Genomic DNA, 27248 nt, shown 5'->3' on the forward strand with positions numbered 1-27248 from the left:
CTTGGCCACAGTGATCCATGTGATAGCCACCTCCAGATTAGATTTCTGTAACTCGCTCTATGCTGGCCTACCCTTGTCTTTGATCCAGAAACTTCAGCTAGTGCAGCTCCTAGGGTCCTCATAACACACCTTGGAGGGCCCATATCCAGCCTGTGCCAAGACAGCCGCATTGGTTACCAATTGCTGCCTGGAACAGGTTCAAAGTTCTGGTTTTAACCTTTAAAGCCATACACGGGTTGGTACCCACATACCTGAGGAACCGCCTGTCACTCTATGCCCCCCGCAGGGCCTTACGCTTTGCGGATAAGAACCTTTTGCTCATTCCCGGCCCTAGGGAAGCGCGCCTAGCCTCGACCAGGGCCAGGGCCTTTTCAGTCCTGGCCCCTACCTAGTAGAATGAGCTCCTAGAAGAGCCTAGGACCCTCTCAGAGCTATCTCAGTTCCGCAGGGCCTGCAAGATGGAGCTCTTCCATCAGGCATTTGGTTGAGGCCAGGGCAAGGAAGAGCTATACGGCCCCTCCTCCTGATAACCATCTTCATGTATTTAAAATGGTGCCATATGGAGGATGGAGCAGAATTGTTCTCTCTTGCCCCAGAGGGACAGACCAGAATGAATGGGATGAAATTAATTAAAAAGAAATTCCATCTAAACATCCGGAAGAAGTTCCTGACAGTTAGAGTGGTTTCTCAGTGGAACAGGCTTCCTCGGGAGGTGGTGGGTTCTCCATCTTTGGAAATTTTAAAACAGAGGCTAGATAGCCATCTGACGGAGAGGTTGATTCTGTGAAGGCTCAAGGGGGTGGCAGGTTACAGTAGATGAGCAATAGGGTTTTGACTATCCTGCATAGTTCAGGGGGTTGGACTAGATGACCCAGGAGGTCCTTTCCAACTCTGTTATTCTATGATTCTATGATTCCTCCAAAGACCTACCTTCAGGTATGCAGCTGGGCTAGACCTGTTCAGTGGAATATGTATTTTAGAGGGAGTGGTTTTTATTACTGATAGTTATTATTGGGGATGTCTTACTTATTCTGTTGTAAACCACCGTGAACCAGCTGGCCCGAGAGCGGTGTTCAACAATCTAATTAGTAAGAAGTATCAATAATAAAATTCAGAGGAAGAGATGGACAGAGACCCAGCACGAGAAGAGCTCAGTTGTACAACTTCAGACAAACGACATAACGTAGTGTGTGACCTCAGGTCAAGTCACTTCCGACTTATGGCGACCCTGTCACTGAATGACCTCCCAAATGTCCTATGCAGAATAGGCCATGGCTCCCATAATCAAGTCAATCCATCTCTGGCGGGGCTTTCCCTCTTATTCTGCTGCCTTTTCCTAGCATGATAGTCTTTCCCCGTGTCCCTCGACTTTTCAAATGTGACTCAAGTCTGACAGCCTAAGTTTAGATTCCAGTGGGTTGCCGTGTTGGTCTGAAGCAGCACGACAAAACACAATCAGAGTCCAGTGGCGCCTTTAAGACCAACAAAGATTTATTCCAGGCGTGAGCTTTCGAGTGCTCACGCCTGGAATAAATCTTTGTTGGTCTTAAAGGTGCCCCTGGACTCTGATTTTGCCATTTCTACCTCTAGGGCCAGTTCTCCGCTTACTGCGGGCAGCGACTGATTACTGATTTGTTCATTATTCTCTTAATGTGGGCATCTTCGTTGTACACAAAAGGTTTCTCATGCAATTCAATCTCAAGGAAATCCAAACTGCTGGCTTTTCCTATTCGTCTCTGGAATTTGTGAACCATTTTCATGGCGCTGTATGTAAATATACTCTTTGTTGGTCTTAAAGGTGCTACTGGACTCTGATTTTAATAAATTAACCCCATCTTTGTTGCCAGCAAAACGTCCTTATCCTTAAGAACCTTTCCTAGCTTTTTCATGCCTACTCTTCGCTCTCTCAATTGCCTTTGGATTTCTTGACTGCAGTCTCCTGTTTGGACAGTTTCTGAGGTCCAAACGCTAATTCTTGGGCGTCGTTAAGTGGCAGCACGACATCTCACAATAAGACATTAAGCCGCAGGAGCACCTTTTGTGATGGTTTTAGCGCAGTGGCATAAATATTCACTCTTGGATTACTGGCGACTGTCCACTCATATAATTTTCTTTTGTATAAAGCATTGCTAAGAAGCTTTTCCCATGAAAATCCTGCCCTGCCGCTTCCCTTCCGATACCAGGTTTTATAGCCTTGCACCTGCTCCTCTAATACCCCACCTTATGTCTCTGACCTGGCTAGCTTGATCTCATCAGGTCTCAGAAGTTAAGCAGAGTTGTCCCTGAGCAGTATTTGGATGGGAGACCTCGAAGCAATCTCTTCAGAAGCGGAGGAGAGACCTAACAAATTCCACTGCAGCTTTGGAAGACCAAAAGACACAGCAGCATGAGGTTAGTCCAAAGGTAGAATCAGGATCCTGGGGTTGGCAGGGGCCACCCAGGCCATCTAGCCCACCCCACTGTTCAATGCAGGATCAGCCTAAAACATCCAGGATCAGGATTGGTCCAGCCACAGCTTGAAGACTGCCAGTGAGGGGGAGCTCACCTCCTCCTTAGGCAGCCCATTCCACTGCTGAACTACTCAGACTGTGAAAAATTTTTCCTGATATCTTGCTGACACCGTTCTACACGTAGCTTAAAGCCATTACTGCAGGTCCTGGCCTCTGTTGCCAACAGGAACCTTTCCCTGCCCTCCTCCAAGTGACAACCTTCCAAATGTACCCTCTCAGCTTTCTTTTCTCCAGGCTGAACATTGGTCAATTCTGATCACACCTGGGGGGGGGGGGGATTTGTGCACGGTCTTTTCACAGTCAGGGCTGCTAAGCCTCTCAGCCCCCGGGCCCTATGCAAAGATCCCCTCTGAACCTTTATTTGTGAATTCCTACCAGGCACAAACATTTGGGGGGGGGGCAGTGAGGCTCAGGCTGGGGTTTCCTGGCAGGGGCAATGCCCCCCAGTCTGCCAGGCTCTCTGTATTTCCAACTGGGGGCCATGCCCCGCCCAGGCTTCCCGGTGGCACCTTTTCATTCACAAGCAAAGGGTTTAATTGTCTCAGCAAAGGAGTTCAAGTCTCCTTTCCTCTCCTCTTACAGAGCCCTCTTTCTTTGACAGAGACTCAGACTATTAGGATAGGGGGGGATATTTTTAAAACCAAATGATTAATGGGCATCAGCGTATGATTTTGGGGAAGCATAATTTTCTATGGAAATTGTTTAATATAGATTACTAAGTGCAGGATTGAGCTGGGTTTAGCCTCCAACGCCCCCTACCCTGGGAAATTGGGGTCAATGCCCCAATTCCCACTCCAACATCAGAAGCACAAGGACAGGACGTGTGATTAAAACCCGCCTCCAACGGCAACACCAGGGACTGCCCCCCCCATAGAAATCTGGTCCTCCAGGACCTTCAACCTCGAATCCCCTGGTCAGCAGGGACCTTCTCCCTAACCCTCTTCACAGGGATTTCACGTTGTCCCACAAAATGCAGTCTCTGCTCCCCACATTCTGTGGTTCTCCCCTCCTGCCCAAATGCCGATTTATCCACAGCCGTCTGGATGGGAGGATAACTAATGGATCTGCCAACCCGACTGAGCCCAGCTCTCGGAGGCCATCCATCACCCGCAGGGTCACCCTGATCCCAAACTTCTTGGCTCCTTGCTACTACCTACAGCTCTGCCACCTTGACCGAGCAGCCCCCACGACTCAGTCTCCCCCAACAGGTTACGTTCCTAAAAAGAACCCTGTCAGATCAGCCCAATGGTTCATCTCATCCAGCATCCTGTCTTACACAGCAGCCAACCCGTTCCTCTGGAGGTCGAGAACTGGGCAAAGAGGACAAGGCCCTCTCCTAACGTTGCCTCCTGGCTGTGGCATGCAGAGGATCAGTGCCTCTGAACATGGAGGCTCCCCTCGGTCAACATGGCTAGTAGCCACTGATAAACTGACCCCCCCATGAATCCATCTAATCCCCCTTGAAAGCTGTTTACTCCTATGGCCATCGCCACATCCTCCGGCAGCGAATTCCACATTTTAATCATTCTGCGTAAAGTAGTATTTCCTTCTGTCCATCCCAAACCCACTGCCCATCCGCTTCACTAGCTGTGCTCAATTTCTAGTAATCTGGGAGGAAGAGTCCTCTTCGCCAACTCCGCCCCATGCATAATTCTATACATCTCTATTTCTATTTGTCTTCCTCCCTCTTAGTCGTCTCTTTGCTAAACTGAAGTCCCAGACACTTTAGCCCAGGGGTAGTCAAACTGCGGCCCTCCAGATGTCCATGGACTACCCCTGCTTTAGCCTATCCGTCAAAATGTGGCCCTCCAGATGTCCATGGACTACAATTCCCAGGAGCCCCCTGCCAGCGAATGCTGGCAGGGGGCTCCTGGGAATTGTAGTCCATGGACATCTGGAGGGCCGCAGTTTGACTACCCCTGCCCTAGGGGATGTCCAGCCTCCGAAACTCGGTTGCCCTCTCTGCACTTTTCCCGATGGAGCTCCTCTTACCCATGCGCAGGGAAGACAGCACTTCGGTGCTCTCGTGGGCGTAGCCGAGAATCAGCAGCAGCAGCAGTGCGGGCAAAGCCGGCATCTTCTACCCCTCCTCATGGAGAAAGTTCGGCCGTGGCCTCCGCGCTGCCACCTGCAGGCGGGAGACAGAAATTCCCCACGTGACATTTCTTACCCGCTTTCTGGTATTTCGAGGGGAGAAAGTTTGAGTCCGCTGGCCCCTCAGATCAACAGAGTTTAATTCAGGGTATCATCTTTCACGTGCATCACCACTCCTCCAGATGCAATATCATCCTTATTATTATTACTAATAATAAGAATTCCGTTTATATGCTGCCCTTTCCTGATGGCTCAGGGCAACTTCAGAAGATTAAAATATACACAGAATAATATCAATAATATAAAATTAAAAAATACAATTGCAGCACCAATTTACTCAGAATCATGTCCCATTTCCAGGGGGTGGGGAATGACAAGTAGGTAGAGTTGGTTTACCCCGCTTTCCCCTGCCTGAAGGAGTCTCAAAGTGGCTTACAGTCTCCATCCCTTCCTGTCCCAACAACAGACACCATGTGAAGGAGGAGAGGCTGAGAGAGGCTCGATACTACTGAAGAAGAAGTGTTGGTTCTTATATGCTGCTTTTCTCTACCCGAAGGAGTCTCAAAGCAGCTTCCATTCACCTTCCCTTTCCTCTCCCCACAACAGACACCCTGTGAGGTGGGTGAGGCTGAGAGAGCCCTGATATTCCTGCTCGGTCAGAACAGCTTTATCAGCGCCATGGCGAGCCCAAGGTCACCCAGCTGGCTGCATGTGGAGGAGGAGTGGGGAATCGAACCCGGGTCGCCAGATTAGAAGTCCGCACTCCTAACCACTACACCAAACTGGCTCTCACACCAAAAAGGCTCTCACACCAAGCTGAGGATGAGGATGCCAATAATAATTTTATTCTTTTAGTTCACCCTTCGCAGTTGGCTCAGGGCGGGTCACAACAGGCATATACAAGAAAATAGCTTACGCTGACAAACAGTTTTTAAATGTACAGCTAGTCAATACAATCAACAGAGCGGGACCAATGCATTAGGCCATGAGAAAACTGAAAGGAGGAAAGCAGGTGCACAGCACAAGTATCCAGAATGACACATTAAAGAGTAGAGAAATTGCATAATAGAAATCTACTTTGAATCTGTTATACACGGCACTATAGATCAAAAGTACCAATCATTTATCAAGGTAAATTTGTGAAACCCATTTGGTAGAGTGCAATCCCATTACGTGAGCAGAAAAGCCCTCTTAGATAGTTCAGCTTTATATAGTTTGCAGAAGGCCAGGGAAGTGACCCTGACCGTTTATGCACTGGGAACTTCACTGCCCCAGCTCCTGTGCAGGAGCACAAATCGGGGGCGGATGAGGTGCACCAGGCCAAATGCTCCCCCATGTGGGCGCAGGAAGAGGTGGGGCAACCTGCCACGACTAAAACTCCAGCCTGCAGCCCGGCATGAATCATCCAGTGCATAAACGGTCCCTAAGAAGCCGTGTCTGGATGGCTCAGGCAGAGGAGCCTGAAACTCAACCCTTCAAGACGGAAGTCCTGTGGCTGGGTAGAAGAGGCCAGGATCAGGAAGCGCGCCTCCAATACCTAGATGGAGTGCAATTAACACCTGCACCTGTTGCCAGGAATTTGGGAATGACCTTTGGTGCCTCTCTTTCTATGGAGGCTCAGATCATGAGGGTAGCCCAATTGCTGTTTTACCACCTGCGGCAAGCGATGCTGCTAGCGCCCTACCTGTCTCCAGAATACTTGACCATAGTGATCCAAAAACGGTCGCTTTCAGATTAGACTTCTAAAACTCGCTCTACGTGGGCCTACCCTTATCTCTGACCTGGAAATTGCAATTGGTGCAGAATGCGGCTACAAGGGTCCTTATGAGGTCATCTTCAAAGACCCATATCCAGCCTGTGCTGAGACAGCTGCACTGGTTACTGGTTAGCTTCCAGATCTGGTTTTTGGTTTTTGTTCGTACTTTTAAGGCTATCTGTGGCCTGGGCCACCCGTATCTGAGGGACCGCTTGTCTCATTATGTCCCCCTCAGGGCTCTTTGCTCTACAGGTTTGAATCGGTTGGTTATCCCTGGTCCCCAGGAGGCCTCGGCCAGGGCCAGGGCCAGGGCCAGGGCCAGGGCCAGGGCCAGGGCCAGGGCCAGGGCCAGGGCCAGGGCCAGGGCCTTTTCAGTCTTGGCCCTGACCTAGTGGAATGAGCTCCTGGAAGAGCTAAGGGCCCTGACGGAGCTATCACAGTTCCACAGGGCCTTCAAAACGGAGCTCTTCTGCCAAGCGTTTGGTTGAGTCCAGGCTAGGAAGAATGGGTCCCACCAGGTATAGGCCACCATAGGCCGGACATCAGTAGATCTCCCCCAGGTGTAGTGGTTACTTTATTATAGGGTGGGGATGGGTGGGTGGGGGGAGGTTAATGGAGTGGTTTTTGACCGCCAGTATGGTCTTATCATATTGTATGTTATTATGTGGGTTTTAAATCTTATTGTAAGCAGCCACGAGCCAGTGCGGGTCCGGGAATGGTGGGTAATCAGGTAATCAATCAATCAATGAAACTAAAATCCTCAGAAGATTCCTGCTAGATCAGACCAGGGGCCATCTAGTCCAGCATCCTGTCTCACAGTGGCCAAACAGTTCCTCTGGACAGTCAACAACAGGGCCGAGGCCTTCGTAAGAACATCAGAAGAGCCCTGCTGGATCAGACCAGGGGTCCATCTGGTCCAGCCGTCTGCCTCACACACAGTTCCTCTGGAGGGCCAACAACAGGGCAGAGAGGCCGAGGCCTTCCCTAGATGTTGCCTCCTGGCTCTGGGATTCAGCTGGAGGTTCCCCTCAAACACGATAGCTAGTAGTCACTGACAGACTTATCCTCCATGAGTCTATCTTTTAAAGCTGCCGATTCCTGTGGGAGCTTTCCTGAGCTCTCTGAACAGGCAATTTCACAGGTTGGGAGACACAAGGGGGGGGGGAAACAGGTGAGCCAGTAGTTGTTGACGGCACCTGCAGAAACCTCTGCTGACATGGTTTATGAAAAGATTCCCACTCCACCTTCCCTCGTGGTTCAAGGCAGCTTGCAATTATAGCTGGAAATGTTTTCAGTTAAGACCCCGTGACAGAGCAGAACCCAAATCTGCCCCCCTACCCTGCTTTAAAAGATGCCTGCCAGTTCAACCCCCCTCAAAAGCCCTGGCAGAATGGCAGGCCAGACAGTGGAGCTCTGCAAGGAGAAGACCCCATACACACATCTGTTCAGGGAGCCCACTCCAGGATGGAGAAGGCCCTGGCTCTACACTTGTCAACTCTGAGATGAGAAATCCCTGAAGATTTGAGGGGGGGGGAGCAAAGCCTGGGGAGGGCAGGGTTAGGGGAGCAGAGGGACAGGAGTGGCGTATAATGGCTCTGAATCCCAGAGCCAGGAGACAACATCTGGAGAAGGCCTTGGCCTCTATTCCAAAGCAGCTACTTTCTCCACATGAACTGATCTTTAAAGACCAGCAGTAATTCTGGAAGCCGGCTGGGATTGGATGGGGTCAACACCAGGCGGGCTACCTTGAGAGATTTGACAACTTGACAACTGCACATTGGCGCACACAGACACACAGGAAGGAAGCGGTTCTTCCGGCATCCAGAACTGATATTTCAGGGTTCGACCGAGCTTCTCCACAGGCAATAGCAGTAATGCTCCATATGGCTGAGAACCCAACCCAGAACAAAACCAATACAGGTTCCAGAACAGTTCCCCTGGTCCGGATACAACAACCACCAGTTTTGCAAGATTCCACCAGGTAGAGGGGCCACCCTTTTGTCCCAGGCATGGCCCAGGTTGGTTTCCCGACTCTCTGTCAGTCAAGTGCCTACTGTACTGGCATTCAAGAGGTACAACAAACCATTCGGCCTCGACAACCCAACGGAAGATTTCCATATAATCATCCACTGAAACCAAATCGAGAATCAGAGAGTTACCACAGCAGGAAATCAAAACTGGCTTTATCTGACCCAGCTTTCCCTAAGGGTTTGCCACCTCAGTAGCCATTTCGGGATGGCAGTCGTTCAGTACATTTTCATCCTGTAATAGGACAACAAAATCAGAGGCCAGTAGCACCTTTAAGACCAACAAAGATTTATTCAGGGCATAAGCTCAAGCCCTGAATAAATCTTTGTTGGTCTTAAAGGTGCTACTGATTTTATTGTGCTACTTCAGACCAACACGGCTACCCACTTGAATCTCCTGTAACAGGGTGCGAAAAGGCTCCAAGTAACGTCATGAAAGGGGCAGTCTAATGTCCCACTTTGCCGATTGTTCTGAATTATTCCATGTACTCCAATGAAAAAGGCGGACTATATAAAGAGCATAAAACTTTAAAAACTAAATCTGCCTCAGTGATACTCGGGTTCAATAGCCAGATATGGCTCACTGTGATGTGTCACCTGGGGAACTTCTGATCACCGTTCCCCAATGTGGCACCTTCTTCATGTTTCAGAAAAGTGAGTAACGCCCATGGAGGACTAAGTCACCACTCCTGGCAATTTCCCCTCCTCCCCATTAGCACTTCAAAAGCTGGGAGGGGGGCATCCTGCAGACATACAACCTCATTTCTAGAGGAAAATGTATCCAGAAGCAACACCATGCTGTCAGGGGGACAATCTAAGATTCACCCAAAACTTTATAGTCTAACCACAGAGTTGGGTGGTAAATCCTAGAGCACCCTGTCATCATGGCATCCCTTTGGAATTTTCATTGAAAATGACCTCTTCCCATCTCTCAATCCGCCCAGCCGTACCAAGGCCCACGTCCAATCACACTTGCGGTTGGCAGTTGGCTCCCTCATGCCAAGGATGCAAGAAAATGGGGCTCTTTTGGCAAGGTGACAATTGTGAATGTGGCTCTTCCCCAGCCACAGAGAGAGAACAATGTCTCCTCCGATGCCAGAAGGTGGCAAACACTGACCTTCCTAGCCTCTTCCTCCACCACTGGTCCTTCTCTTTCTCTAAGCCACTGTCTGCTGGCAAGATGGAGGGAGGGAGGCATCACAAACAGTGGCACACTTCCCCACAAAGCACACCAGAGACACCACACTGGATGCCACATAAATCCTTAGACCAGTCAGGGATTAGGCACCCAGTCCAAGACTGCCTCTTATCTCCAGTTAGTGCACTTTTTGCCACCAAGGGTAATCAGCTGCAATGCCCCCCCCCCAATGAGCCCCTCAGCAGCCTCTCTCCTCCCCCACTTCCTCAAACAGCACTGCCAACTTTGGGTTGGGAAATTCCCGGAGATGTGGGGGGTGGAGCCTGTAAAGGGCGAGGTTTGGGGAGGGGCCTCAGAGGGTGCTCTGAGATTTACCTTCCGAAGCACCCATTTTCTCCAAGGGAGTGGCTCTCTGTCGCCGGAAGAGCAGCTGCAAGTCTGGAAGATCTTCCAGCACCACCAGGAGCCTGGAGACCCTTTCCCCAAACGCAATGCGGCTTGGCTTCCCCCACTGACCTTCACCCACGCCACGTCCCAATCTGACCCTCAGCCTGTAGCCGTGCATCCTTTACCACCCCTTAGATAAGAGGACGGCAGACCCTGCCAATTTGCTCTCTGCAGCACAGCGCCCCCCGGGGGGGGCTACGCCCAAGCCCTGGGCAGCCTTCCAACGGCTGGTGCTGCAGAGGGACGGGCAACCCTCCCCCCTTTACAATTTGATGCCTGTCCTCCGTTGGACTGAGTCAGCAAGATTCCCCCCCCCCCCCGTCCTTATGCTGCTTTCACCTTGAGCATTAATATTTATTTTCACTCTGCCTCTGTTCCACAGGCAACGGGCGCGGTCTGAGGTCTACCAAAGGGGAAACCGTGTCAGACTCTCTGGCCTCTCACTGAGGAGCAGTTTTTTGGGGGGGAGGGTCATCAGTATATTGGGGGGCAGCAGAAATACATTAAAGCTGGCCAAGATGTTATACATCAAAGCACATTGCAAAGGGGTGGAAAATCGATTCCTGTAGGTAAAAACTTGGCAACAGAACCAGATACGGGCTAAGTTCAATTTTTAATAAGGGATGTCTGCTCATGCTTAGAGACTGTATGCTTCTGAGTCCTGCTTTGTCAGTAGGTAAAGCCGTATAGCAGGAGTGGCCAAACATGGTGGCACGGCTCATGGTAATTATAGTCCGTGGACACCTGGAGAGCCACAGTTTGGCTGCCCCTGCTGTATAGACTTAATGCTCAGCTTTTGGGCTTCCCAAAGGCATCTAAGGGCCCCTACTCGAAAGCAGGGTTCTTCTATTGATCTTATGGGGTGCACGAGGATTCAGCGTCTCTGGCATACTGGAACCAAGCACAGCTTCACTCTTTACTGTGGTACCACAACAGTACCAGAGCAGGATCTGGGGAGCAGAATTTCTTGTGACATTTTCCCTCCGGGGTGCCTCTCTAGACAGGGTGGCCAAGCTGTGGCTCTCCAGATGTCCATGGACTAAAATTCCCATGAGCCCCTGCCAGCATGTGGCCAAACTGGCTCATGGAAACTGTAGTCCATGGACATCTGGAGAGCCACAGTTTGGCCACTCCTGCTCTAGAGTGCTGGAGTCTGTGGAATAGACCAGCTGGTTTACAAAGATAGCCATATGTGTTTTTGATGTGGAACACATCTTGTGGTGCGTCCCCTGAAATGGAAATGGCTATGGATGTCACATCCATAGTCCCACCCCAAGGAGTGCACCAGAAAAGGCAGGGAGTCGGCCGGCGGAGGAGGCCAAGGAGGGTAGGCTGCCGCCACCTGTCTTCTAAGGTAGGGGTAGTCAACCTGTGGTCCTCCAGATGTCCATGGACTACAATTTCCACGAGCCCCTGCCAGCAAATGCTGGCAGGGGCTCATGGGAATTGTAGTCCATGGACATCTGGAGGACCACAGGTTGACTACCCCTGTTCTAAGGCGAGTCCCACCCTCAGGAAAGCAGGAGTGTCCTTGGAAGATGGCAGTGGCAACAGCAAGGGCAGCAAAGCAGGCTGGCTGGAAAGAAGAGAACCTCTGAAAACATCATAAATTCAGGTGGGTAGCCATGTTGGTCTGAAGCAAAAGAACAAAACTCAGTCCAGTGGCACATTTAAGATCAACCAAGTTTAATTCTGAGAATAAGCATTCATGTACACACAGATCTGAAGAAATGAGCAGGGAGTTGGCCTAGGTGGCCTGTATGGGCCCTTCCAACTCAGCCAGTTCAAACAAGCTGAAGATCCCTGGCCCTCAAGAGGTACGTTCGGCCTCAACCAGGGCTAGGACCTTTGCAGTCCTGGCCCCCACCTGATGGAATGAGCTCCCAGAAGAGCTACAGGCCCTCCAAGAGCTGCATCAGTTTCAAAGTGGAGGACAGAACAATGTAAGCCACTTTGCATCCCCGGAGGGGGGGGGGAAGGTGGTATATAATTAAAGCAAATAAAAATAAACCAAATTATCTGGGATGGCAAAACAGAGCTCCCAGAGGATACCCAAAGGACATGTTGCCGTGGCACTGCTAGATCTCAGCAGTGGGGGAGCATCCCCGAAAGGCGTGGGACGGGCTTTCTTCCAGCTTCTCCCCCCCCCCTTGGGGAAGCACACAGACTGGGTGAGGTTAACCGAGGAATCTGCTCTCCGGTGCCACGCGGCAACCGTTGCCGGGCGACGGGAAGCTGCTAACAAGGATGCCCGCCGTTGCTAGGCAAAGCCATCTGCGGCTCTTCAACCCTGCCTAACCTGGCTGCCCTTTTCTCCCTTTCCAAACGGAGATTTCTAAAGATGGCAAACAGGAAACGCAGGTTGGTGCCCAGAGAGCACTATCACTACTAGACACAAACTGGAACTTCCCTTTCCAAGCCCACGGAAATAAATTCTACTCTTCAGGTCAAACCAGGCAAAAGACGGAGGCTTCTGTAAATGGAGCCCGCCCCCGATCTTCCCTCTTCCCTTTTAAACATGTGGAGTGGAAAAGCCGGAGCCAAGCTGAGAGTGCATTTCTGAGAAGGGGGCAAGCATTTAATCTCCCTCCAATACCTCCTTTCTGTCCTAAAATGACCCCACTGGAATAGTATTTACCACCTTTGGAGAAAAAATACCGAATGTGTTTCAGGACCTGTATGTTTGTTTATTGGGGACAAATGGCAAATAACATCTTTAGGAAATTCTGCAAAATTGGGGCAGGGGGTGGTTAGTTGGGAGGCGATGCCGTGCAGAACAAGTGCATATTTGTTTCCATGCAGATAGATAGATTTGTGCAAATTCTTTGACAGCATAAACAGAAAACAAAGCTTTTTGCTAGTATCGTAGACTCAATCTCCGCTGCTAGAAACACTACATCTGTTTCCTACCTGAGGCCCTTACCAGCTGTCTTTTAAAGTAATATTGGGAAGAAAACTCTAAGCATGCACAGAGTATTTCACCCCCCCTGCAGAAAAAGTGTAGCAAGAGCAGAATCAAAGGTGGAAACAGGATTGCCCACCTCCAGGTGGTACCTAAGGTTCTCCCACTATTGCAATTCAAAATCAGTTTCCCTAGAGAAAGAAAAGAGCCGTTTTGTTATATCCTGCTTTTCTCTACCTGAAGGAGACCCAAAGCGGCTTACAAACACCTTTCCCTACAACAGGTGAGGTAAGTGGGGCTGAGACAGCTCTGAGAAAACAGCTCTAAGAAAACTAGGACTAGCCCAGAGTCACCCAAATGACTACAAGTGGGGAACCAAATCCGGTTCTCTAGATTAGATTCTGCCACTCTTTAACCACTATACCACAGGGAGGCGTTTGGGGAGGGGAGGGACCTCCAAAGATGCCATTTTCTCCAGGTGAACTGATTTCTGTCCCCTGGAACTTACTTGTAAATGCAGATTTCCATCCAACCAGCTGCAGGTTGGTAGCTCTAGTTGCCAACCTGCCTCGGGCGCGGGAAATATCTCATTAATAGAGGTTTAATATGTGGAGACGCAGATGCATTTAATGGAATGCCGGTAAATAACATCCCATTTAGCCGCTATTAAAAGGGACAGTTCATTTTTCTCCAGGCCTGTTGGCCTCCCGATTTATAGCTCACACCAGTATTCTCGTTCTGCCACCTGACCTCCCTCCCAGATAGCATCTGCTCACTTTCAAGTTACAAGGTCCCTAGCACTGCACGGAGAGCGATTCTCCCCTACAGATTGAATTCCTGGGTTCTGTTCTCAGGAATTGCTTAACAGAATATTTAATGCCAAATGCCTCCTCATTGAATTTCATGAGCGCCCGTTCGCATTCTCGGCACATTTGAAGAAATATTTGCATCCGAGTTCAAACTGCAACAGACACATTCCCTCTCCCTCTTGGCTGAGCATGAGGGGGGGGGGATGAAGAGACGCCAGTCAAGGCAGGGGGGGGGGAAAGGGAGGTCTACAAAGAAGAAGCCGACGGGGTCTCCTCGGGGCAGCCGTGAGGCACCCTTTGTGCAAATCCCTTCACGGCCATTGCGCCTGGCATTTCTGCCCACAGCGCTACTGGGACACCACTGCTCCACCAGCCCTCCTGAGAGAAAAGCTTGAGGCCATACCAGTTTCCCTGTCATGGGTCTGGTTATCCCGACCATGAGGCTGGCAGCCATTTTGGTCGCCCCAGACAGAATCCCAAGTCTGGCCCCTCAAAGGAACTGCCTGAGCGTATCAGGTGCCCTTTCCAAGAGGCTGGTGGCTTCCCAAGGGTGTTTCGCCAACCCCTGGGGTTCCTGTCGGGGAGTTCCCTGAGGAGAGATCAGTAATGCCCACAAAGCTTCCCTTAGAGCCAGCTTTTCTGACATGACTGATTTACCAGGATAGTTCTGGGGGGAGAATGTGCTGATTTCTCAGGCGTACTTTCCATGCCTGAAGGGGAAGAGAGGGAACTAACACCAAAATCGCCCAGAATCATCTATGCCACAAAGGCAGGCACAGAAAAGAAAAGGGATCTGGGGGGGGGGGTCCATAAGATTTTCGTGTTCTGAAGCTTCTCCTCTAGCCTGGTGCCCTTCGCCTGGTTTTACCCCTCCGCCCCCACCATCCGGCCCGCCTACAGAAATCCAGCGCTTCCCTGCCTAGGATAAAGCATCAAGCACTCAATTTCTGCGCCTCAGGCCGAGGTTAAAGCCACAGCGGCAAGGCCAATAAACAAAGAATGACAATCCTAAATTTCCAAAGCAGGGTTGCCAGGGTGGCAACCCAGAGATTGTTTTTCCCTTTGACGTGAGCAGCGGAGCGTGGGATACGCAGCCCATACGTGGCTAAGCAGGCGGGAGGGGAGGAGAAGCCGCGAGGCTTTGGCTGAGGGGAGAAACAGCAGCCGGGGCAGAAGGGTGGATCTGTCAGCACGAGGACTTGTTGGATGCGTCTTGGGTGGGCACCCCTGTCCTTGCCGCCCCCTCAACCACTTGGGACGTGGCGAGGCAGCCACAGACCAAACTGTCCCCACCTCCGCAGCCATTTCCCTCCACTAAGACATGGCATACCCTCACCACTCAAGCGCTGCCTCAGGTCTGCACCCGCCACGGCGGTGGCACTAAAGGGCAAGGAAAAAAAATGCAGCCATCTTCAGATGCCAGCTTGGCAACCCTGCTGTAGAGGCACACAGCCTGGTTACTGAAGGCCGTCGGGTTGCCAACTGGCCAGGGGGAGGAGGCGGACACCCATGCGCGAACGCCACAGCCCAGTTTTGTTCTTGTCTCTAACGCGAGTGGCTTGGCCTGCAGAAAGCAGGGGTGAAAATTTTCACAGTGTGAAGAAAAAAGCATTATCACCTGCAAACATCTGCCTGCCCCATTGTTGTTAAAGGCCATAGCCCTAGAGGCCTCCAGAAAATTAACCAGCCAGGTCCAGGAGGGGAAAGAAAATCAGGTAAAAGGCAACAAAGGTGAGCTCTTATAGAAAACACTGCCTTGCCCAAAGACCCAGATTCAAATCCCCACTCTACTAGGAAGCTCATGGAGTAACTTTGGGCCAACCACACTCCCTCTCAGCCAAACCTCACAAGGCTGTTGTGAAGACAGAATAAGGCCTAGGAAAACACCTGTAGACCAAGGATCCCACACCTCTTTGAGCTTTTAGGCACCTTTGGGTGGTGGGCCAACCCAACACACACATAAGAGCAGGGGTGTCCAGACTGTGGCTCTCCATATATCCATGGACTACAATTCCCATGAGCCCTTGCCAGCCACTGGGAAAGAGTGAGATAATAAAACCAACATTGGGGTTATTGCAATCTGTTCAATCAACCAGATCTCCAATCAGAAGCCCTGCTGGGCAATAGCCCCATTTGGCTCCGCCCATTTCTTAAAAAAAAAAACACCACTTAATGGATGCCATGAGAGATGTTGGTGGGTGTTATGTAGGGGAACCTTGTTGGGGAACCCTAGATGTAGAATTTGGGGGTGGGGGAATGGGATCAAAACATAATCAGCCAAATCGGACTGTTTCGTTTAGGGTGTGGTGGGCTCAACTGTTTACATTCTTAACCCCGGGACTTTCCCCCTGGGATGGAAATGGAGAAGACAAGCCTTAAAGGGGATTTAAAACTACAGCACTTCAAATCCTTTTTACAAAAAGATCAACCCTACAAAGTGCTGTAAAAACCTTCCGCGAAGTCTCCCCAAGAGAGGCCCAGGTTCAGGCTACAAGAAGGAAAGAAGAGCAGATTTTCCCAGGGTCAAGGCAAGACTGGATTTCTGCATCTTTCAAAGTTGCATAAAAGAGACATGTGTTGTGAAACTGAGATTATTAACCTGGTTTTGTTTTTTCCTGGCTTTTTCCTATGCTTTTTCCTTAAAAAACTAAAACTAACGGGTTACTGAGACAAGCCTGATTTCTGGTGGCTATGCAGTGTTAGAAAGCACAGGAGCCCTCCCAGGGGGGAAAAAGTGGCAACTCCCCCCCCCCTCCCCCAAGAAACAGTCCCTCTCTGCATCTTTCTGCCATCTTTCACTCTTAATGTACAGGTGCATTTGGGAGGGAACTGGAGCGCACAGCTACAATCCTACTTTCAAGATTTAAAAACACCCACAAATAGGAGTCTTCCCCTCCCCACACACACCTCATGTTTCTTCCATAAGAAAAAGGGAGGGGGGGTAGAGAAAGCAAGCAGAACTGGTCCACTTTGCAACTTCCTGCAACCGCTTATTAATCTTTTATGTGGCACATTTAATGCGCGAAACGTTTTACAATATTTAATTTATCCTCATTCAAACCCTATGCCTATTATTATTTCCACTTAAGGCAGGTAACAGGAGGCTGAGGGACTCATTGGAAGCAAAGTTCAGTTTTCCAAGGGTACTCTCTCGCCAGCCGGTTTATACATTCAGGGGGTTCAAGGGACAAAGTCATGGGTTTTCCCCCACCCTAGACTTTACCAGCACAAACTGCAAATCAAGTTCTGCATTTGAATTCTCCCTTATTAAAAAAAACAACGTAACTCCCTGCATGCAGAAAACTACAGTGTCAAGGAGAATAGCTCATTCTCCATGAGAAGTTAGTTTTCTACTGACGGGGCGTTTTGTCATACTTTTTTAGGGGGGGAACTGTTGAAACACCACCGTGCGTGCAAGGAAATGCTTAGTCACACATATAGAGATGCCATGTCACCAAATAACTCTGCTGAATGTATAATTCAACCTTCGGGAAGGATGCAGCTGAAAAGGCAAGAAAAATATATTAGGATGGGTTCATGGGAAGCAAAATTAAATATCCTCAGTTAAGGAAGGAGATGAAACGGGATATAGGATATAAAAAGTCCCCACGGGGAACTGTTTTAAATGTGAAGAGATGGGAATGAATTAGGGACTGTTGACATGTTTATTTGCTATTTATAAAGCATGGCTGAAATCATCCCTTTATTTCATCATTCACTTCCCATCCCCCACCCGCACCCCCAAACCCTTCCAATCAATTGGAAAATGAGTCTCTCAGGAATACGCCTCTCTTTTCAGCAGAATTGCAGCTCTCAAATTTCCTTCCCTCACGGAATGTCTGGCCAGGTGGAGTTGTCTGTGAGAAGCAAGCGGAGGATTCTGGGATACGTCCTAATGGTGTACCAGTTTAGACAACAAAACAGCTAATTCTGCACAGCTGGACATTGCTGGTCACCACTGGAGATGGAGGGCATATCACAAGGACATCCAGATGTGAAGCAACAGGTGCTACCTGCTATAGACACCAAACTCGACAAGGGCTGCTGTTTTCAGCAGATAAGTGTATCGAGAAGTTGGTCATACAGCGGCCCATCGAAGCCATGGCTGAATGATCAACTCTGAGCTTGGAAACTCCCAGAGATTTCGGGATGGAGTGGTTGGGGGCATAATGCCATAAGAATCCACCCTCCAAAGCAGCCATTTCCCCAGGGGAACTCTGGTTGCCTGGTCTCTCCAGCCACAGCCAGGGAATGGGGGGTGGGAGGGTGGCCAGATCCAGGTTAGGGAACTCCTGAAGATTTGGGGATGGATTCTGGGGTGGACAGCTACGATTCCAGAGAGTCCACCCTCCAAAGCAGGGGTAGTCAAACTGCGGCCCTCCAGATGTCCATGGACTACAATTCCCAGGAGCCCCTGCCAGCAAACACTGGGAATTGTAGTCCATGGACATCTGGAGGGCCGCAGTTTGACTACCTCTGCTCCAAAGCATCCATTCTTTCCAGGGGAACCGAGCTCTGGTCTCAGAAGCCAAGTTGTAATTCGGGAGGAATCTTCAGTCCCACCTGGAGGGTGGCTTCCCTGGACGGACCTCAGAGAGGTATGAAGTGGTAGAGTCCATCTTGCAAAAGAGCCATTTTCTCCAGGGGAACTGATCATCTGTCATTCTGGGACATTCCAGGTCCCACCAGGACTCTGGCAAACCCAGCTGAGACCCAGGAATGGGGAGAGAGATCGGCTAGAGAAAGGAGGCAAGTATTTAAACTAGGGGTGTGCACTTCAGCATGGTTCGGCCACCTTGGCGATCACCAAAGCCCGAGGCAACCCGCCTCACCAGGTGATCGCCGAGGCAGCCAAATCGGCTCATCCCGTTCCTGCCATTGCCCCAGTGGGAATGGCTGCTATTCTCTCCTTCAAGGAGTAGCAGAGTCTGCTCACAGCCATCCAGGTCTGCTTCTCCTGCTGGCCGTGCGGAGGAGGCCGGGATGGGGAAGGATCAGCTCTGCAGGAGCCCAAGCGCTGCCAGCCGAGCTGAAATACGCTCATGCATCAGTCAAGGCGATGACAAAAGAAGATCCATCGGGATTCATTCAGGCACACCGTGAAGCTGACTCAAAGAGTGGTCTCTCTAGAATGAACACACATGAAGCGGTGTCCACCGAAGAAGGGGAGCTCGGTTTTTATGCCCTGCTTGTCACTACCCAAAGGAGTCCTAAGGTGACTTACAAACCCCTTTCCCTTCCTCTCCCCACAACAGAAATAGGTGGGGCTGAGAGAGCTCTGGGAGAACTGCTCAGTGAGAACGGCTCTAGGAGAACTGTGATGGGTCCAAGGTCATCCAGCTGGCCACAAGTGGAAGAACGGGGAATCAAATCCAGATTAGAGGCCATTGCTCTTAAACATGGCACCACACTGGCTCTCAAAAGTCAATGTTGTTTATTCAGACAGCTCTCTGGGGGCTTCTGCAGAGGGCTTCAGAGCACTCACGTTTAGATTTCTCATTGGAGAGGCTGGGGATTAAAACTGGGGCCTTCAGTATGCTGAGCAGATGTTCTACCACTTCCTACGAGGAGCTGAGAGAGAAGACAATTACAGGGGGGGCGTCACAAATGAGTGTTGAGCCAGGGGGGTTCCTAAGGAGCTCACGGCTCAGCACTTGGAACCACTGCGTCACACAGTGTCTACAGTTCAATCCCGTACGGAAGAAAACGAGAATCAAGCTCAGAGGACGAGCATCCCATCTCCGCACAATCCTTTTTACTGCTAACTTCTTAGGGCTGGTCTGGCAGTCTTACCAGGGCCTATATTAGGGCCGTCACCCGATTAAAGAAATCCTGGCTAATTGTATGCATCGGGGGGTTGATTAATTGATTAAATCTGCAGGCATCTTGCGAAAGCACAAAACAACAGTTCCGGAGACAAAAGCATGCGTCTTTTGTTTTTAGGCGACGCACAGATGTGGCACAGCAGGCAGCAAGGGAGAATAGGCATCCCATCCAGAGAGAGAGAGAGAGAGAGAGAGAGAGAGAGAGAGAGAGAGAGAGAGGGGTGGGGGGTGGGGGGCTCTTTAAGATGGCGCCATAGCACCTGCAGTTCTGGTATGCATACGCATTTAAGATAAAATAACTCACCATTAAAAAAAAATAATAAAGATCCGTCCCTCATTCAATCAGGACCCTTTTCAAACAGTTCAAGAAGAAGAAGTGCCCCCCGCAGGGCTTTACGCTATGTGGGTTCGAACTTACTGGTCATTCCCAGCCCCAGAGAAGCACGCCTAGCCTCGACCAGGGCCAGGGCCTTCTCGGTCCTGGCCCCGACCTGGTGGAATGAGCTCCTGGGAGCTTACAGCGTTCCGCAGGGCCTGTAAAACGGAGCACTTCCGCCAGGTCGCTGGATGAGGCTGGGCCGCAAGGAAGATCGGGGCCCCCCTAAAACACCGTGGCAGCAGTAGCATAATGTAATCAGCACCCTCTGTTTCCCATTTCCCACACCCTTTTAGAATGGGTTATGTGGAGTAATTTATATAGACATTATTGGTTTGCCGCATCTGTCTTATTCTTTTTTTCTGTGTATTATTGTGCATTGGGGTGTTATGGATTCTATTGTATGGTTTAATTCGGGGTTTCATACTGTAACTCGCCTCAAGCGAGAGGCGAGTAACAAATCTAAATATAATAATAGTAGTAGTAGTAGTAGTAGTAGTAGTAGTAGTAGTAGTAGTAGTAGTAGTAGTAGTAGTAGTAGTAGGGTTTTTTTCACTGCCCAAAGGAGTCAAAGTGGGTTACAATCTGCTTCCTTTCCTCTCTCCTCTGTGAGGTTGGTGAGGCTGAGAGAATTCTGACAGAACTGCTCAGTGAGAACAGTACTATCAGGACTGTGACTAGCTCCAGGTCACCCAGCTGGCTGCATGTGGAAGAGCAGGAAATCGAACCCGGCTCGCCAGATTAGAAGCCGTCATGTTTAACTCCTACACCAAGCTGGTGTAGATCAAAATATTGATCTACGGAACACTGCCAGGGCCTTGTCAGTCCTGGCCCCAACCTGGTGGAATGAGCTCCAAGAAGAGCTGTGGGCCCAGAAAAATGGAGCTCTTTCATTTGGTTGGGGCCAAAGAATCGATGACAACAATAACAGCCCTGGAATGGGCCCTCCTCCACAGAAACTCCCCCCCCCCCCCCAGAATGAGAGAAGCGAATGCAGAAAGCTGCTTGCAGTAGCAAGTAATAATTAACTTTTAACGGGCTTTAACAGTGATTTATTGTTTTAAAGGCTATTTATATGGACGTTGTCACTAATGATGTTGTAATCCATCCTGAGCCAGTTCTACCGGGAGGGGCAATCACAGAAATCGAAATAAAATAAATAATAGTTCTTGGCCCTCTTCTTAGGGTTGCCACTCTCCAGGGGGTGACTGGAGATTTCCTGGGGTTACAACTGATACTGACGTATGGGGGGAATTAATATTTTCTTAATTATAGTTCTGTAAAGAGAAGCTTAGTGTATCTGACAAACAGAAGGCCCAGGAACTTGTTTTTGACTGCATATGATATGTTCTATTCTGAAGACCAGGGACAATTGTTTATATCATGCCATTGTTTATGTTACCAGAGGATTGAGAAAAAATGGGAAATCGCCTTTTGTAACCTTTTTTCGGTGACTTATCATAATGGCAATGGGGTGGTCCTGTGGGATGTGCAAGGGGGTGGAGACCCCAGGTTATCGGTTCGACCTGAGAAGCATCATCTTTCCCTGCCTTCAATGGAATATTATAAAATCTCATGTAATCCTTTGTTCGACACACAGGCTTTTCTGGGACAAACCCATTGTGTTATTTTGTTCTTCTACAGTTGAATAAAATTATAAAAGGTTTTCCAGTCTAGTGGTCACTCTGTTTGGGTACTGCACACTAGGCAGTGGAATAGGCTGCCTAAGGAGGTGGTGAGCTCCCCCTCACTGGCAGTCTTCAAGCAAAGGTTGGATACACACTTTTCTTGGATGCTTAAGATGCTTAGGGCTGATCCTGCGTTGAGCAGGGGGTTGGACTAGATGGCCTGTATGGCCCCTTCCAACTCCATGATTCTATGATTCTATGATTCAAACGATTCCAAAATGCCCAGCCCAGGGCCTGGCCTATCAATCTCCTGACAACTGATGTTCACCTGGAAGGGGGACTCTATTGTATTCTACCCTATTGAAGACCCTCTCTTCCCCAAACCCACCTTTCCTTGTGCCCCACCCCCTGATATTTCCCATCCTAGAGCTGGCAAACCCACCTCCTCCTGTTTTGCATTATTTTATCATTTTAAATGTTGTTTTTTGTTGCTCAGATGTTCTAATTTGGGGAGGGGGTGTTTAATGTGCCCCACTGTGGGGACCAAGATCTGGTGGAAAGATGTCACGTTTTAAATAAAAGCAAGAAAGGAATGTCCGGGGGTCACTAAAGTCCTCCTCCTTATCCACTGAGGCTCTCGCAGAGATCAACAAGATGTGAACACGCTGGAAAAGTGGGCAAAGGAGAACAAGATGCAACTCAATAAGGAGAAGTGCAGAGTTCTACATCTGGGTCACAAAAATGAGAAGCTTGCACACTGGATGGGAGATGCACTGCCGGGTAGCTGTGTGTGTGAAGGAGATCTTGGGGTCCTTGTGGGCTGTAAGCTAAAGATAGGCAGACAGTGTGATGCGGCGATAAAGAAGGCAAATGCAGTCTTGGGCTTTATCAACAGAAACATCACATTGAAATCACAGGATGTCTCAGTCCCTCTGTACACCACATTGGTCAGACCGCACCTGGAGTCCTGTGGGCAGTCCTGGAGGAGGCCTCACGTCAAAAAGGACGTGGACAAAATTGAGAGGGTGCAGAGGAGAGTGACGAAGATGATCCAGGGCATGGGGACCAAGCCCTATGCAGCAAGGCGGAGGGTCTTGAGAAAGTTCAGCCTGGAGAAGAGGAGGCTGAGAGGGGACATGATTGCTGTCTTTACATATTTGGAAGGTTGTCACTTGGAGGAGGGCAGGGAGCGGTTCCTGTTGGCAGCAGAGGATAGAACCTGCACAAAAGACTTTAAATTTTGTGTAGAACAGTACGGCTGGATATCAGGGGGGGGGGGGCGGATTTCACCATCAGAGGAGTTCAGCAGTGGAACGGGCTTCCTAGGGAGGTGGTGAGCTCCCCCTCACTGGTGGTCTTTAAGCAGTGGCAGGACATACCAAGAACGCTTTAGAGTGATCCTACATAGAATCACAGAGTTGGAAGGTACCTCATGGGTCATCTAGTCCAACCCCCTGCACTATGCAGGACACTCACATCCCTATTGCTCATCTACTGTAACCTGCCAGATGTCTGTAACCTCCATCAGATGGCTATCTAGCCTCTGTTTAAAAATTTCCAAAGATGGAGAACTCACCACCTCCCAAGGAAGCCTGTTCCACTGAGAAACCGCTCTTACTGTCAAGGACTTCTTCCGGATGTTTAGACGGAATTTCTTTTGCATTAATTTCATCCCACTGGTTCTGGTCTGTCCCTCTGGTCCATCCTCTGGTAGCCTTTTAAATACTTGAAGATGGTTATCAGATCCCCTCTCAATTGTCTCCTCTCCAGGCTAAACAGACCAAGCTCCCCCAACCTTTCCTCATACATCTTGGTCTCCAAACCCCTCACCATCTTTGTTGCCCTCCTTTGGACACGTTCCAGTTTGTCTACATCCCTCTTCAACTAGGGTGCCCAAAACTGAACACAGGACTCCAAGTGAGGCCGAACCAGAGCAGAGTAAAGGGGGTTGGATTACATGTATGGTCCCTTTTGACTCTATGATTCTCTTGGTCTTTGGTGATTTCACCAGATGTGGCCTACACAGTTTTACCTTCATAGCCATAAGAAGTACAGATATGAAAACTCACATTAGGTGGACTTCTCCACCAAACCACTTGAGATAAAACTATGGAATAGGTGTCGCCCAAAGGATGTTTTCTGAAGAAATACCTGATCTGCTCTATGGGGTTGATGACATTTATCCTCTCCAAAACCTAAGTTGGCCAGCTTATACCAGCGATCACCAATTGTCCCCAACTTCCTCGGAGGTCATCAGGATTTCAGACACAAAACCCACCACCTTCAAATCCAGCAAATCACCTCTAAGCAACCGCGTAGCATAGCCATACTCCCTGTATGAGTCATGATGTGGGCCAAAGCCATTTCAACAGCTTCTCCACTTGGAATGAGAAAAAGTGACTACCCCTAATGCAATGATAGCTGCTCACTTCCTCTGGTCCGTATCTTGACTCACCGATCAGAGTCAGCAACTGAACTGCACAGAGAACTCAGACAGAGCCTCCAGGGAGGTTCATAGTGGGGCAGGAGGAGTTAAAGAGCCCCTGAAAAACAGGTCAGGTGTGTGCCTCGGACAAAACCTGGATTGCTCTCCTGATTCGAATGTTAAAAGAGCCCTTTGCCGGCCCACCTCAAGAGCACAAGCAAAAGCTGACAACAAGATGTGTTCTTCCAAAGCCGCTGTCCTGGCACCGTTGCTGGCGTCTCTCAGAGTGCAACCATAGAATCATAGAAGGGCCCTCATGGGTCATCTAGTCCAACCCCCTGCACTATGCAGGACACTCACATCCCAATCGCTCATCTACTGTAACCTGCCACCCCTTTGCCTTCACAGAATCAGCCTCTCCATCAGATGGCTATCCAGCCACTGTTTAAAAATTTCCAAAGATGGAGAACCCACCACCTCCCGAGGAAGCCTGTTCCACTGAGAAACCACTCTAACTGGCAGGAACTTCTTCCGGATGTTGAGATGGAATTTCTTTTGAATTAATTTCATCCCATTCATTCTGGTCTGTCCCTCTGGGGCAAGAGAGAACAATTCTGCTCCATTCTCCATATGGCACCCTTTTAAATACTTGAAGATGGTTATCAGATCCCCTTTCAGTCGTCTCCTCTCCAGGCTAAACAGACCAAGCTCCCCCAACCTTTCTTCATACGCCTTGGTCTCCAAACCCCTCACCATCTTTGTTGCCCTCCTCTGGACACGCTCCGGTTTTGTCAACCAAAAGCTGATAAAAAGATACGAGCTCCTCTAAAGTCACTATGTTGTCCTCACTTGGGGATGTTCAAGACGCTTTCCCCTGCATCTCTGAAAGCACAACCAAAGTTCATAATAAGACGCGTGCCCTTCCAAAGCTGCCACGCTATCCTCACAGTGGAGATGTTACAGAGCAGTCTGCCTGCATCTTTCGCAATGCAGCCGAAGGGTCATAGAAAGATACGTGCCTTTCCAAAAACCACTTTGCTGACCTCACTGGGGAATAGGGTTCGGCCGCTTCAGCGGTCATTCCAGCCCGAAGCAGCCGCTGGCTGCTTCGGGCTGGAATGACCGCTGAAGCGGCCGAAGCACACAACCCTACTGGGAAATGTTCAAGAGCCCCTTGCCTTCATCTCAGAGAGGGCCATCCAATCCAAAGTCCATAATAAGTGTCTCTTGCAGTCCTTCCTGAGGACAAGCCCTTTGCCAGGAGCTCCAGGAAATCAACCCTGGGTTCTCAGAGGAGCCCTTTGCCATTATCTGACCTGTGAAGGAGGAAGCATCTCCGGGCCGCTGTCGGGACGTGGGTCCAAGCTGCGTCACGGCTGCCTGCCCTCCACGCCGAGGACCTGTCGAATGAGGTCTGCGTACAACTGCCACAGAACAAACTCTGCCACGCCAGCTTCTCACCGATCCAGCCCACGGCAAGGGGGCCAGGTGCGCCCATGCAAGATTCCACCGTGCATACCGAAGTGGCCAGAGAAAAAGGAACCCTTCGATTGGGCTCCCTCCCTTTGCCGGACGCGTGTTCGAAGGCCAGCTGCATTACAGCGGCCCTGAGTAAGAAGCCCTTGATTAGCCGCTAGCAAAGCCCTAGTAAGAGTTTAATAGGATCAGAGGCCTCCTGCACATCTCGCCGCAATCCCAGCTAGGAAAGGGGCCGAGGAAATAATCAGCTTACCCAGAGGGTGGTAGCAACGGTGCCTCCCCCACCCGAGGCGGGCTCCTTCCCCGGGCCAGCGGAAGCCTTTGACCTGAAGCCCAGGAGGAGGATATATCATTTAGGAACAGAAAGCTGAAGCTTTTCCAACCTGGCGTACCTGGAGCAGCTGGGGAGAATGAATCCTTGGCAAGCCAAACGCTACATCAAACACCCGTGTGCCACTTCAGGCCAGGGATCTACCAAGGTCAGAATTGTCTGTCCAGCTCTCAAAGATCCCAGGCCGAGGTCCTTCACGCATTGTCTACTCCTTGATCCTTTTAACTGCAGAGGCCGGATTTTGAACCTGAAACCATCCGCACGCCAAGAAGAAGAAGAACCATTTTTTTACACCCAGATTTTCACTGAAGAAGTCCCAAAGTGGCTTTAAGATGCCTTTCCCTTCCTCTCCGCACGACAGACACCCTGTATGATAGGTGGGGCTGAGAGAGCTCTAAGAGAAATGCTCTAAGAGAACTGTGACTAGCCCAAAGTCATCCAGAAGGCTTTGTGAGTCTCAATTACCTTCCTATCCTCTCCCCATAGCTGGCACCTGTGAGGTGGGTGGCTGAGAGAACTCTGAGAGAACTGTCACTAGCCCAAGGTCACCCAGCTGACTAGAGGCCACCACTCCTAGCCACTACACCAGACGGGCTCTCAAGCAGATGTTCTATCGCGAGCCCATGCTCCACACACAAAGCAGGTGCTCAACCCAATGAGCTGCACCCCTCCTCCCCAGAGGGAGAGATCTTACCCACAGCTCTCAGGATCTGCTTTGATGCAATGGACAACCCCAAAGGATCATGCTGGGCTCATGTTGTGAATCTTTCACTGCGATGCGATGTTGCAGTTGTATGCGTGTGAGGGAGGGCAGGTTACAAGTTTGTGCGGAGACCAAAGAAATTGGGGTGGGGGGATTTTGACACAATGGGTCAAAAGCCATCAGCTAAAGAGCAAAAGGCCTTTTTGCATCAGGAGCCAGAGCTGTGTTTGAGTCTGCATTCAGAGAGTTGAGGGCAATTTGGGGGGGGGGGTGTTATCCTGTAGGGCAGGGGTGGCCAAACTGTGGCTCTCCAGAGGGTCAAGGACTACAAGTCCCATGAGCCCCATGCTGGCAGGGGCTCATGGGACTTGTAGTCCTTAAGCCTCTGGAGAGCCACAGTTTGGCCACCCCTACTGTAGGGTTTTCAAGACAAGAGGCATTCAGAGGTGGTTTTAATCTTGGACTTCTTGGGTGGTTTCCCATCCACCCACTAACCGGTCAAGAGTGCAGGAGATTAGTTCAGGGAGACCTGAGTTCAAATCTCCATTTGTGCCATCAAAGCTTGCTCGGTGACCTTGGGCCCGTCATATGCTCTCAGCCCAGCCTACCTTGCAGGTCTGTTGCGAGCAGAAAATGGAAGAGAGGAGACTGATGTGAGCCACTTCAGGACTCCACTGGGGAGAAAGGCAGGGGACAAAAGAGTTAAACAAATCATAGAGAGGACAAGATTGGGCTAGCCTGGCAATTTTGGGGTCACTCTGATCTATCTTCCAATTCTGGAAATGGGACCAGATCCCT

At 50.1% G+C, this 27248-nt stretch overlaps 1 protein-coding gene across 2 annotated transcripts in view; it reads right to left on the reverse strand.

The window, feature by feature from the left end:
- Positions 1 to 27248, reverse strand: part of GRIK5 (glutamate ionotropic receptor kainate type subunit 5) — a 100040-nt gene that overhangs the window by 63626 nt on the left and 9166 nt on the right. For both annotated transcript variants that reach the window (XR_013230929.1, XM_077336709.1), the window contains exon 2: positions 4503 to 4638. Coding sequence is in view for 1 of the 2 variants with exons in the window: in XM_077336709.1 (XP_077192824.1) it covers positions 4503 to 4587 (85 nt within the window). In the remaining variant the exon portion in view is untranslated. The remainder of the gene's footprint in view (positions 1 to 4502; positions 4639 to 27248) is intronic.

Source organism: Paroedura picta, chromosome 5 (genome assembly GCF_049243985.1).
Source record: "Paroedura picta isolate Pp20150507F chromosome 5, Ppicta_v3.0, whole genome shotgun sequence".
NCBI classification, from domain to species: domain Eukaryota; kingdom Metazoa; phylum Chordata; class Lepidosauria; order Squamata; family Gekkonidae; genus Paroedura; species Paroedura picta.